This window comes from Electrophorus electricus, chromosome 6, assembly GCF_013358815.1.
Source record: "Electrophorus electricus isolate fEleEle1 chromosome 6, fEleEle1.pri, whole genome shotgun sequence".
Taxonomy (NCBI): Eukaryota; Metazoa; Chordata; class Actinopteri; order Gymnotiformes; family Gymnotidae; genus Electrophorus; species Electrophorus electricus.
The window spans coordinates 21,406,716-21,418,389 of record NC_049540.1 but is presented as its reverse complement, the minus strand read 5'-3'; the positions used below and the strand labels follow the sequence as shown (position 1 = coordinate 21,418,389).

General features: G+C 40.4%; 3 protein-coding genes across 9 annotated transcripts in view; all 3 read right to left on the bottom strand.

The window, feature by feature from the left end:
- Nucleotides 1-120: 120 nt before the first annotated feature.
- dnajc18 (DnaJ (Hsp40) homolog, subfamily C, member 18) lies at nt 121-5,072 on the bottom strand. 2 transcript variants are annotated; one of them, XM_035527556.1, is made up of 8 exons: nt 4,401-5,072; nt 3,615-3,819; nt 3,345-3,490; nt 2,834-3,046; nt 2,589-2,701; nt 2,325-2,434; nt 1,963-2,084; nt 121-1,566 (listed from the first exon to the last, which is right to left on the bottom strand). In XM_035527556.1, the coding sequence occupies exons 1-8, from the start codon at nt 4,540-4,542 to the stop codon at nt 1,442-1,444; spliced, it is 1,176 nt and encodes a 391-aa protein (XP_035383449.1). In that variant the 5' UTR covers nt 4,543-5,072; the 3' UTR covers nt 121-1,441. The 2 variants fall into 2 exon arrangements, with proteins under 2 accessions (XP_035383449.1, XP_026878473.2); XM_027022672.2 differs by having other exon boundaries at nt 1,912-2,084; nt 4,401-5,070.
- ecscr (endothelial cell surface expressed chemotaxis and apoptosis regulator) lies at nt 4,971-8,461 on the bottom strand. 5 transcript variants are annotated; one of them, XM_035527557.1, is made up of 9 exons: nt 8,201-8,461; nt 7,423-7,533; nt 7,013-7,066; nt 6,665-6,796; nt 6,322-6,447; nt 6,120-6,215; nt 5,985-6,012; nt 5,810-5,880; nt 4,971-5,719 (listed from the first exon to the last, which is right to left on the bottom strand). In XM_035527557.1, the coding sequence occupies exons 1-9, from the start codon at nt 8,256-8,258 to the stop codon at nt 5,619-5,621; spliced, it is 777 nt and encodes a 258-aa protein (XP_035383450.1). In that variant the 5' UTR covers nt 8,259-8,461; the 3' UTR covers nt 4,971-5,618. The 5 variants fall into 5 exon arrangements, with proteins under 5 accessions (XP_035383450.1, XP_035383451.1, XP_035383452.1 ...); XM_035527558.1 differs by having other exon boundaries at nt 6,665-6,676; XM_035527559.1 differs by lacking the exon at nt 6,665-6,796.
- Nucleotides 8,462-8,811: 350 nt separating this feature from the next.
- ppp3ca (protein phosphatase 3, catalytic subunit, alpha isozyme) overlaps nt 8,812-11,674 on the bottom strand; it is a 42,455-nt gene continuing 39,592 nt past the window's right edge. For both annotated transcript variants that reach the window (XM_035527554.1, XM_035527555.1), the window contains one exon: nt 8,812-10,845. In XM_035527554.1, the coding sequence (XP_035383447.1) occupies nt 10,667-10,845 (179 nt within the window). In that variant the 3' untranslated portion in view covers nt 8,812-10,666. The remainder of the gene's footprint in view (nt 10,846-11,674) is intronic.

Genomic DNA, 11,674 nt, shown 5'->3' with positions numbered 1-11,674 from the left:
CCTCATGGCAGAATGAATGATGCTATAATACCCAACACTGGTATATGTCTTTTGTAAACATCTGCACAGAAGAAGAAATCATACAGTGCTTTAGAATAATGGCATTCAGGAGAACAAAGGGAATGCTTAGTATTTTATTAAACCAGAACAAAATCTCACTCACCACCAACTAACCGAACACACTAGCTTGGCTATGGATGCAAGATAATGTGACTGCAGATCGCCTGCAGTCTCCGTTTTTCCAGTGCCAGTGCTACTCCAATGAAACCCATGAATTCCTGATTAGGGCCCCGTTTGTTGTGCTGTTAAACGTCCAGCACGGATCCCAGGGCCCCAAATGTGCTGTATTAAAAAGGTCATCACATCTGAAACTTCATGACCAGTGCTGAGTGATATGAGGTACTCTACAATTAAACAGTAATAGTTGACTCTTCAGTGCCTTGGCTGTTAACACGAGCTTGTAAATAAATCCTATCCTAATGGTGCTGTTAAACACTAGCACAAAGCAAAGGAACATCACTGGGCTGCATGCAACACACATAAACAAACTGGAATCTGGTAAGAGTAAATCTATGAATGAATACAACTGAGGTAATGGCTTTTGGCAAAGTTTTGACATCACAGAAAGAGGACTTCTTTTCGCTCTACAACACATCTGAAAAGGATTTGTATTAGGGATTAAGCTAATGGCCTATGACAGGAGTCAAGGCAACTGAACAATTAAATCATTCAAGAGAGTAAAGTAAATTCCACAAAAATAAATTCAACTTTATATACAGTCTCTTTAATATGGAAGAGCTTCTGAATGTAGTAGTGATTAGTGGCCTGTTTTTGCAACTACATTAATTTAGTCTTTAAAAAAAAAAAATCTTAGTGTTCAGCTGAAAGCTCTTTAACCTCATTAGATGTAAGTCACTTAGAAGTCACTGCACATGAACAAAAATAAGGAATAAATAAGTTAAATAAATTAATGTACATAAATGAAATTATTTTCTATTATCAGTAATACTAGCAAAACTCAGGCAGGCATCCAATAAAATGGGAGTGAACACTAGAACCTCTAGCATCTATCTTCTCAGCAAGTATGGAGCTTGCAGCCCAAGTTCCTTAATATAAGGAAATAACATTAACATCTGCCAAAAAACACACGCACGCACGCACACTCACACCTGGACTGCGGTGAAGTTACACTTCACTGGCGCAGTAGGCGGGCTGAATACATCACTGCCCACATCTCCAGCACCCTTCAGCTTGCCAGTTGCCCCTCCCCCAGCAGCAGGGGTAAAGGGCACGGGCTCTCCGCCTGCCCCCTCTGCTCCGCATTGTCCCTTTTTCCAACGAGGTCAGTCGAACAGATGAACTGAAATTAAGCACTGATACTAAGAACTCTTCATCTGGGGGAGAGTTAGGTGCCTGAGTGGAGTGGGGGCTGGGTGGGGGCTCAGTTGCCCCTTACGTGGCTCGCTAAGCGGTGCAGCTTCTCGCAGTGTTCCAGCTTCATGGTCTCGGCCTTCTGCTTCAGCCTCTCGTCTCGATACAGCTGTCCCAGGTTAGCCAGGTCTGACTCTGTGTGGGTGGGGTTGGGTGGGTGGACATAGAAGCACACCATACGGTCCATACGGTCACTGAAGGGCATGGGTGTAATAGACAGCCGGACATGCCGGGAGTAACAGCTAAGGAGTGCTTCACACATAAACTGCTGCTCACTCACAAATCATACATGACGTTGAGGAACTACATGATAATACACTTAGCTCAGTAAAGTCACCAGACGTTTTTGTGGCACTACCACAAGCATACAATTTTCACAATTTTGTAAAAACAGATAAGCTCCAAGCAGCAACTGAAAGAGAAATTGTCCTTGTTATTCATTTAGCAACATAGCACTGTTGTTCAAAGGAGGGCACTCACTCTGTTGTTTCTCCTTCCAGCAGCTGTTCTGGAGATGCTCTATGTACTCACTCTCGATGGTCTTCTCCAGCTCATCCAGGGCTACCCCGTGATACTCCTTCTCAAATCCCTTATCCACATAGTATGGTATGCCCATGTGCTGGGTTTCCCTGGACACCACCAGTCCCATGGACCTGTCAGGACAACAACACTGTTCTCTTATCATTGTGGACACAGACACAGAAACATACTCCAAGACAGTGTTTTCCTTTGAAAGATATCAGATCTAAAGTTGACTCTGTAAGAGGACATAAACAATCAATCAGTCTCTTTCTACCAGGCCCAACAGACATAAAAATCTATGCATCAGCTATGCACAGTGTCGTTGCATCAGCCTCTGCTCTTGTTCAAAAAGGGTTAAGAATGGCACTCACGGCTTATAGAAGAGGCTGTAAGGGGGGTTGGTGGCCATCAGCTGGGTTACGACAGAGATGAGGATGAGCACCAACACGGGCAGAAGCTGTAGGACCGCTGTGAATGTATTCTTTACACACAAACAAAAAACATTAACTAGTCAATCTCACAAATATTAACTATTTAATCTTTAAAAATGGGTTTTATTTTCATGGGGTTTGGCCTTGATGAGCAATAGGATGATTGTGTAAACAAATAAATGAAGGATACAGAAATTGACGGACCTGGCTCCGGTTATCCTCTACATCCTCTTCCCGTCTCTCATACACACGGCGTCGCCGTGGCTGGTAGAAATGTGAGTATGAGGCTCCTCTGTTGGTATACACATGGATGTTGCCTGCAAACATTAACTGAGATTAGGCAGACATTATGCTCCATTTACAAATGGAATATAAAATCTATATGAATAATAACCATTTCCCTAGAATCTCTCACAACTTCAGTATTAATAGCCATAGATTTGGCTAACCTGTTGGAAACCTTCCCCCAAAGAATATGTTGAACAGCTCCTCCGGGGAGATGTCAGCCTCAAAGTCCCTGTGGAAGGTGCGGTGATGTCCGCGAGAGTGCCGTGGAGGGTCTGGAGAATTACTGCTTGGCTCTGCAGCTCCCTGTTCTCCACATTGATCATACTGCAGCCTCTTCTCTGGGTTACTCAGCACTGCGTAGGCATTACCAATGGCTGCCAAGAGGGAGAGCAAGAGGTGCATGAGACAGTTATTGCAGGAAAGTGAGTAAAAAAGCTACAAAAAAGAACCAACTGCAATGCTAAAGTAAAGCCACAAGTTGCTGGAAAGGGGAATGAGGTTCAACAATTGAATGCATTTCATACACATGGCAATGTTTATTGCCTTTTTCTTTCATGCATGATGAGCACAGTGAAAGTCTGGTGGCTCCAGATGTCAATCTTAAGCAAGCTTTGCATACTACACTGTTACTACACTCTAATGAGGAGGGACAGTGCCATATGTAAAGCCTACCTTTAAAAGCATCAGTGGCCCCAGGAGCACAGTTCTTGTCTGGGTGAAACCGAAGCGCAAGCTTTCGATAAGCCTTCTTCAGGTCCTCGTCGCTGGCATCTTTCGGTACTCCCAGGATCTCATAGAAGTCCTTACATCTTTTTATCCTGCCAGTATTAAAGACAAGGACACAGTCAAACGAAAGCCGACTCAACCGACTAACTACGGTATGGACCGAACGCAGCATTAGCCTGTGACATGTCACACCAAGCTTTAGGTGAGTGCGTTTACCTGAGCACTCCCTGCCTCTGCTCTTCAGTGTAGCTCTTGTCATCGCCGTGCCCCTTGCTGCCCTCGCCAGCACTGTGACGCTGCTGCTGCTGCCGCTGGCCACGGCTGTCCTCGTCCATGTTCCTCCAGCCAGGCGGTGGTGTGTATGTCCGCTCCGTTTCAGGGGCTGCTGCGCTCCCATTCTTCACAATGGCGTCAATGAGGACTGATTGTTAGAGAGACGCACAACTGAGTTTGACGTCTTTTCAGATGAATGAAGTATGCAAGGTTAATACACATCTCCTAAGAATCTTTATATGCATTCGTATGAATATGAATACAGACAGGACTGTGGAAAATCAAAACACTCACAAAGATGACAGATCAGTGATGAAATGGCAAGTGTGTTGCTTATGCATCAAAATGCTGACAAACAAGAATGCGCAAATCTTTCGCCGATGCACAGTGTAGAGGCAGAATGTACTCTAGCTAATGCGATCATCATAAATTCAAATGTCATGGTGTTAACTACATAAGATTAATAATCTCAAATTAGCTACATTTTCTAATACTTCAGCAAAGACTTGAACGATTAAACACACAATGGAACTTCTCTGAAGAGCAAACGAGAGCATTTAGGATTTGGACAACTGAACCGGCCTTGGATTATGCAACACAGCTACAATATTCAGACGCTGCACTTTCTATTTCAGCGTTCAGACCTGCCAGCCGGCTAGCTAACTGGCTCGCAAACAGGCTTGATTTGCCAATAACGTTAGACTAGCGGTTCAATCACAGGCTACTGACCTCTGGCTCGGGTGCTGGGGTAGATTTTCTGCGCCTCATACAACAGCTGCAAAGCTTTCTCCTTCCGACCCGATCGCAGACATAATTTTGCTTTCTCTATCAATCTGTCGGACTCCTCCTTATCCGTTTCCAATGCTGGCATGTCTACAGCTGATCGACCGGCCGATACCCTGCGAGGCTGACACCTAGAGTTAGCTATGTCGCTGGTGCTGACGACCGAAGGACAGCTGCAAAGACAGTTTGCCAACACTGCAGAAAGTGGAAACGACGAAAATCACAATTCTGAAGTGTCGGCAGTAAAACCGACCATTGAAATCAGATTTACCGATAACTTTTCACATCGGTCAACACTACTGGAATGGCTAGCTAGTAAAACTAGTGCGTAAAGAAGCTAGCTAGCTAGCTCACTAGCTCACAGAGCTAGCGTTAGGTTGCCAGGCAGCTAGCTAGTTGGTAGCTAATAATGTAGCAGCGGATTAGTTTCCGATTTTCATCAGCATGCCACCTTAACTGTCATCGCTGTGACACAGTTCACTCGTCCGTGTATAATTCATTATCATAAACAGCATGTCTGAAACTATGCCACACTTGCTTTTTTTGTAAGACTTGTTAGCATATCTGACCAAGACGCGAACAAATCTAAATACAAGTAGCAACCGCCATTGCTAACAGGAAGCGGAAATACAACATTGACCAAACTAAAGGTACAGTGACTCGTATTGGACAACAGATGAGGGCTGGTATTTGGGAACTCGAATCGGGGAATCTCCTGAACCTCGCCTCTCCTATATAGATTCTGAATGTCTAATATGGGTGGAAAGAAGAGTGGACAACAACACTTTGACCTTCAAATTTACTGAGTTTGTTTTTAACACTGCTAGTTTTTTTAAAATTACATTTACAGCAATTAGCTGGCGCTTTTAGCCAAAACAACTTAGTTATGACTGAGTACAGCTTGTGGGTTAAGGGGTTTGCCTAGGGGACCAGCAGTGCCAATGGTGGGGATTGAACCAGCAACCTTCCAATGATAAGTCAAGTACCTTAACCACTGAGCAGAACCAGAAAGCAATTGAGAGTCATTTAATTGTCTATATTTGCAAAAATAAGTTGAATCTTCAGCTTTTTAAATACTGTTGTTAGTTGTAGTTTAAAAGGGCCATGAACAGACAGCTTTGCACCATCTGTGTATGAGTGGGGGTTAAAGAGTGCTGAGTGAGTTTATTGTCCTGTTCTGACACCGAGGAGATCTCTGCTGAGGTCTTGTTCTTCATTGTCGAGTATTGTACTGTGGACAGATGATATCTGTGGTGAATCTGTGTCTGTCAACAGAGGAAAAGTCAGGATAGCTCTTACTTTACATCCAAATGCCACTGCCTGAAACTAGTGTTGCATTTTCAGCAAATATTTACCAGTGTCTGTGTTTATTGACCGCACAGAGACCAATGTGATGTTTTCTTTCTCCCTAGTGCTGGGTATATTGCTGTGAAAACATTAAACCAATGACAAGAATTATAATAATGAATATTATTAATATACTTGCACATATGCAATCAGAAATCAGAATGTTTGCAATTTATTTAATACCTTTCCAACATCATAGAGCCTTTAACACCTAGAAGGTAAATAAAAAAAACCCTCATAAATTCAATATACAACATTCTTTTCAGATATTTATTTGAATTGAACCCCACCCCAAATAGACAAAGACATGCATCTCACCCTCCTCCTTTGTGTTATGACACCGTCCTTTGAGATTAACAGTTGTTACTAAGATTACCATAACAACGATCAAAACAAGAATGAAACTCATCACACCTGTATGGAGGCAACAGAACGATGCAAAGCCATCACAAATATAAAAACAACAGCCAAAAACCTCAAATGTATTCTGATTCCTGAGAGCATTTCATGTGCAGCCTACCAAAGGCTAACATTGTGAGACTGTTGCTTTGCAAATTTGTGGGTGTGTCTTGTGTAGCATCCTCTGGTGAGCTTCTGTTTGTGATCTCTTTAGTTACGAGGCTTTCAGAAAGTTCAGTATCATAACCTGTACACAGAGAAAAACATTACGACTGGGCTAAATCCAGGACAAAGTACTTCCAGTAATATAATCCTCTATTTATGCCAGACATATACAGAATATTATATTTATATTATAAATAAAAGAAACACTTCACATTTGTCCTGTGTCAACTCTTATGTTCTATCTCTGATACTGGAGGTCCATAGACATGTGCACTTAGAATAGATGAAAGATTCCTCACCTGAATTATTAGCTACAGAGGAGGAGGAGGAGGAGGAGGAGGAGGAGGGAGTTTTGCTCAATTCCATATTAGAGTTTTCATTCATGTGCGATGAATATGTAGTTGATGCTAGACTAACTGACTTGGTTTTTCCTGCAATGCACATTACAGTGATGACATTATCTCTGTAGTACTAAACCTGTTACTGTTAGACAATGGTTGAGGCTATTCTTATCTAGTCTCATGACTTAAATAAAGAGTTGATTCATCGTTCCAACTCATTTCCCATAAGGGTTTGTTGGAGTTTGTTTCCCATAAGGGTTTGTCCACAGCATCACCCTGCCTGTATGGAAGCTTACACTTACTTACCTGAAAAGCTGGCAGGAGTGGTTATATTAAGGTCTCCTGAAATGCTTATAGTGCCTTGTGAAAGCGAAATGCAAAGTACCTCATTATAATGTTTATGTAATTCAATTCAAAACTTTATTGTCCATGCCATAAGGTTTAAAATTAATTAACAGACCACAAAAAATAAAAATAACTAACAATGAACTATACATTAACGGACTCTAACATATATACATTAGAAATACCTAACTCATATAAAAAGATCCCATAAATTATTAAGTTAGAATTGAGATCACCCTCAAAGTCATACGAGGGATACAAAATGGCAATTGCTCATCAAACATATGAAGGCGAAGCAAAATCCAAAATCTCGTTATAGTGTTTTATGAGCAGGTCTGTTGGTGTGAAGTGATATCATACTGGTGGATTACCTCTGTGCTGTGCTGGAGTTACGCTTAGTGCTGCAGGGGCCTCAGTCACTGAGGTGTTGCTGGTGATTCTTGTTTCTTGCTGAGGTGTTAAAACTGGTGGAGTTGCTTTCACTGTGAAAACAACACTGTATATGTTTAATTTCACCATCTAGATACAAGTCAGAATTGACATAGAGTGAAGTCAATTATTTTACAAACTTGAATAAATTACCAATGTATATATTTCTGATTGTATTTTTTATTTGTTCAGTTCAGAACAAATTTGAAAGCAGCATATTATAACACAATACAAAGCTGTAAGCTTAAGGGACAGAGACCTGCTGCCTCCTGTGTCTCTTTTCTTTGTCCTGCTCAGTTCACGTAAGACATTTTCACAGTAGGCTATTACAATTCAAGTGATTATGCACACTACATATATACCATATTAGTAACCAATGGATTAAGCAGATGGGCTCCTTGTCAGAACTATAAGGTTGATGATTTAAATTTTGATTACCAACATAGGTGATATTTTTAAGACCATTCAAAAGCATTTAAGACCATTGTCTAAAATGTCTACATGTTTATTGAAAATTATATGTGAATGAGATAAAAATGAAAAATTAAAAAAAGCTTGTTCCTGGCTTTATCTTTTTTCAGAGGCTTTATACAGGAACATACAGGCATTTCGTCTTTCTCTTTCAGTCAAACTATATTATCCTTTGGAGTGCAACTACTGAATTGTTTGACACCAGTATATAATGTGAAATTTGTGTGAAGAGGCAAGCGTCAGTCTTACCTGCTGAGATAAAGGAAAGACACACACAGAAGACAAGCACAGGAAATAAGAGTTCCATGGCTTAATCCAGAGAGTTTATAGCGGTGTTCTATGAAGAGCTGATGGTCATTAATAGAGGTCAATAGTGAGATAAATACCAGAATAAGAGAGAGTGGTGTATGTGAGAAGTGCAGATATTTGAACAAGTGAATGAGTCTGAGGCAATGTTCAGCTCGTTTCCTGTGCTGACAGAAGAATGAGACCGTGTATAATGTAGTTGTATCCTGGTGAGCAAGCGTGTGTGTGTGTGCACGTGTATGCATTCTGGTTTGAGAGAGAGGAGGCTGTGGCCCCTGATGGTTTTCCATAGCTTCCTGTGGATGAATAGCAGGAAGCAGATGCAATGTTCTCATGGAAAATCAGCCATGAGTGCATGTGGCAAACAGTGTAACTAAGCAAAGAATGAACTGTAGTAGGATTCGCTCAAGGTGCCCACTGGAACTCTAATCTCAGTGGCTTTTGTATGTAAAATTACATTTGGCCTGAAGTCTCTTAGTACAGCTGCACTTTGAACTGGCCAGTGTGACATTCTCACCACAGGTTCAGCAAAGGAACAGAAAAGGAAGAGACAGTATACTTCATGCATATTTTATTCAAGAGTAAAAAAAGTGATTTGTCCCATAGGGCATGCTTACAATGTGTGTTATCATTTAGGAAGTCAAATGCGAAAACTTAGCTCAAGAGAAAATTACAAGAAAAAAATAGTCACAAGTTAAAATCCATTAAACTCCTTCTTTGAAATAAACCACATCTGGACCAAACAAGGATCAGAAAACAGTGGAAAAAAGAACCATAAGTTTCATTTTAAGAATAATAATAATAATAATAATAATAATAATATCATCAAGAATTATAATGAGAATATATTTTTCCTTTTAAAAGTGAGACACAGGATTTTCATTGTGTCTGATTTGTTTATATTTGAATAAACCATGCGATCATGCTTTGGCAGCCTGAATGTTGCTTTTCACTGAGTAATATGTTCATTCACACTATCGAACAACTTCTGTACACCAAATGAACAGAAAAAACACAAGTTTTCACACCTCAAAAAGAGAGCCAGTGCCTGTACAGCAAAACAATACAAAAATAAAATCAACCATACCAAAATAATGTTGTTGAAAAAAATGGAAGAAAAAATTAAATTAAGGACAGAAGATTACAAAATCATATATATACTGTATATAGATATAAAAAAAACAAAGTTGAACTTTACAAATATAATCTGAAGAGGGAAATAATTCAAATCTACTATATTGAAACACATCACAATTATAATTTCACATATCAATAAGGAACTTAATTGCATGCACTGATGCGTTCCATACCATAGATGCTGTTAAAAATTCATTGTCCTCAATATTGTCCATCATTATAATTAATCATATATTTATATATATTTATATATATTGATTTATTTGACTTGCGAAACATAACTATGTGCATTCTCTCTCTCAAGTTACAGGCAGGTGAGAAACAATCAAGTAGGTGGTGCAAAAGGTCGACCCCAAGCTCCCCCTGTGGCCCTCTCTCCTTCGTGCTTATCCACAAAACAGATGTTTGGGGTAAATGAGTCCACAGCCCATAGGCACTCCTTTATGGCATCCCCCCCCCCCAAAAAAAAACAAAAAAAACAAAACAAAACAAAACAAAAAAACAACCAATCAAACAAAGAAACATAAAATGAAACTAAAAAAGAAAGGAAAAATATCAATAAATAAAAATACTCCAGTAAGATTGCATTGCAAGTAACAAAATGTACATTTTTCTTTTTAAATGTCCTTTCTTACAAACTTTTCATTTTTGTTATTTCAAATTTTGTATTCATTAATACTAGTAGCAAAACATGTTAAACAGTGCGATAATTTCATTATAAGATGGACTCATGAAGAAAACTCTTAATCAAAATATTAAAATGTGTGCGTGGCATTGGTACTGGCTGGTCACCCCACACCGATGAGTTGCGATGGATGAGGCTAAAGAGAGAGTTCTAATTCTTAGACTCCACCTAATTGGTGCATGGGTGGAGTCAGTAAGGAGTTGGCAGAGTGGCCATAGGTACTGCCTTCTCTCTGCTAAAGACACTTCCAGCCCTTGGCTAACATCTCCCCACCCCACCCCTTGGGGCAAAAACACAACCCAACCCAACCCAACACTTCCTACCCTGTTCAGCGCACCCAAATTGTGGCAGAACCTGCATACAGTAAACTGGCAGCAAATAGACGCTGCCTCCCACCCACTTTCTGGAAAGATTTGAACTCGAATAGTTTGCTTCTCTAATTGGATGCTGCAGCAGTGGTGGATCGGTACGTGGAGTTATGTGTCATGGTGGCGTCAGGAGGCCTTAAATTACGGGCTTGGCAATATCCTGCCCCACGGCGAGGCAGTAGCATGGGCTCGGTTGCGGGCAGGCAGGTGGCCGCTGCATCACTGGACGTTGCTGTTGTCATCGGTGCCGTTGGCCTCGGACATGTTCATTTTGCCCATGGAGTGGCCCACATGGTTGACCCCATCTTTACGAGGCGGCATGCGCTCATTGATGCGGTCTAGGCCTTTAGCCTCCTCGAAACTGCTGATCTTGTGCTGTGGAGAAAAGCCACGGATGGCTGTGGAAAGGGACAGCATGGAGCCCAGTGAGCAGCAGAACTCAGGTTTCATGTAACCTTCTATTTAAAGCTGCATTCCATATAGTTTACAACACTAGTCCTTACGCAGTCCTTACGTGAAGTAAAATCAGCCTGTGCCCAGAGCTGTTGATGTTTCTCACCTCACGTATTTGAACTAGTCAGCAGTTTTTAAATGAATGAATGAGGAACAAAAACTAATAAATGTGAAGGTGTGAGTGTGAAACTCTTATGTTTAATAGAGTCTAAGTAAATTGGAAGCATATTGCCTTACGTCATAGTACTTAAGGTTCTCAGAAAGTTAGCAGCAAATTTTCTGAACCTAATATAAATGAAATGTCCATATAATGTTATATATTCTTGACAAATATTCTCTGATTGGTACACAAACACTATTTACAATATTATTTGAAAGTCTTTATTTATTTATTTATTTTTATAAAACCGATCACTGTGCACAATCTTAGGCTATTTGAACTTAACAATCTCATAATCAAGAAAAAATTAATGCAATAAAAATGTTCACTTAATGTTCTGGTGCAACAAAAATTGTTTACATTGCACTAAGCTTACTCTAGCATACACCGCATACAGGGTTTCATAGCAAGTCTTTTTCACAGCTAGTTTTCAGAAAGTACTATTCTGGATCCTCATATGGACCTTGGAAACAAAGCTTCATCACGAGTTTATGATGTTTTGTTTCACTCGAAATACAAGGTGAAATGCTCTGGTAGTTTGTATAATCTGGTTCTGTTTTGCTGTTAATAAAAAATGTCTGGGGTAATCAAACACTGATTATTTGGCCTAAAGG

What these genes read in the sequence shown, in the direction of transcription:
- dnajc18 (XM_027022672.2), bottom strand. Translation starts at nt 4,542, where the DNA reads ATGCCAGCATTGGAAACGGATAAGGAGGAGTCCGACAGATTGATAGAG. An exon ending in TGGGGGAAGGTTTCCAACAG is followed by an intron (nt 2,702 to 2,833) that starts GTTAGCCAAATC and finishes TAATGTTTGCAG; the next exon opens with GCAACATCCATGTGTATACC. An exon ending in CTGGAAGGAGAAACAACAGA is followed by an intron (nt 1,567 to 1,911) that starts GTGAGTGCCCTC and finishes CCACCCACACAG; the next exon opens with AGTCAGACCTGGCTAACCTG.
- ecscr (XM_035527557.1), bottom strand. Translation starts at nt 8,258, where the DNA reads ATGGAACTCTTATTTCCTGTGCTTGTCTTCTGTGTGTGTCTTTCCTTT. An exon ending in TCTTTCCTTTATCTCAGCAG is followed by an intron (nt 7,534 to 8,200) that starts GTAAGACTGACG and finishes TTGTTTTCACAG; the next exon opens with TGAAAGCAACTCCACCAGTT. An exon ending in AACTCCAGCACAGCACAGAG is followed by an intron (nt 7,067 to 7,422) that starts GTAATCCACCAG and finishes CGCTTTCACAAG; the next exon opens with GCACTATAAGCATTTCAGGA.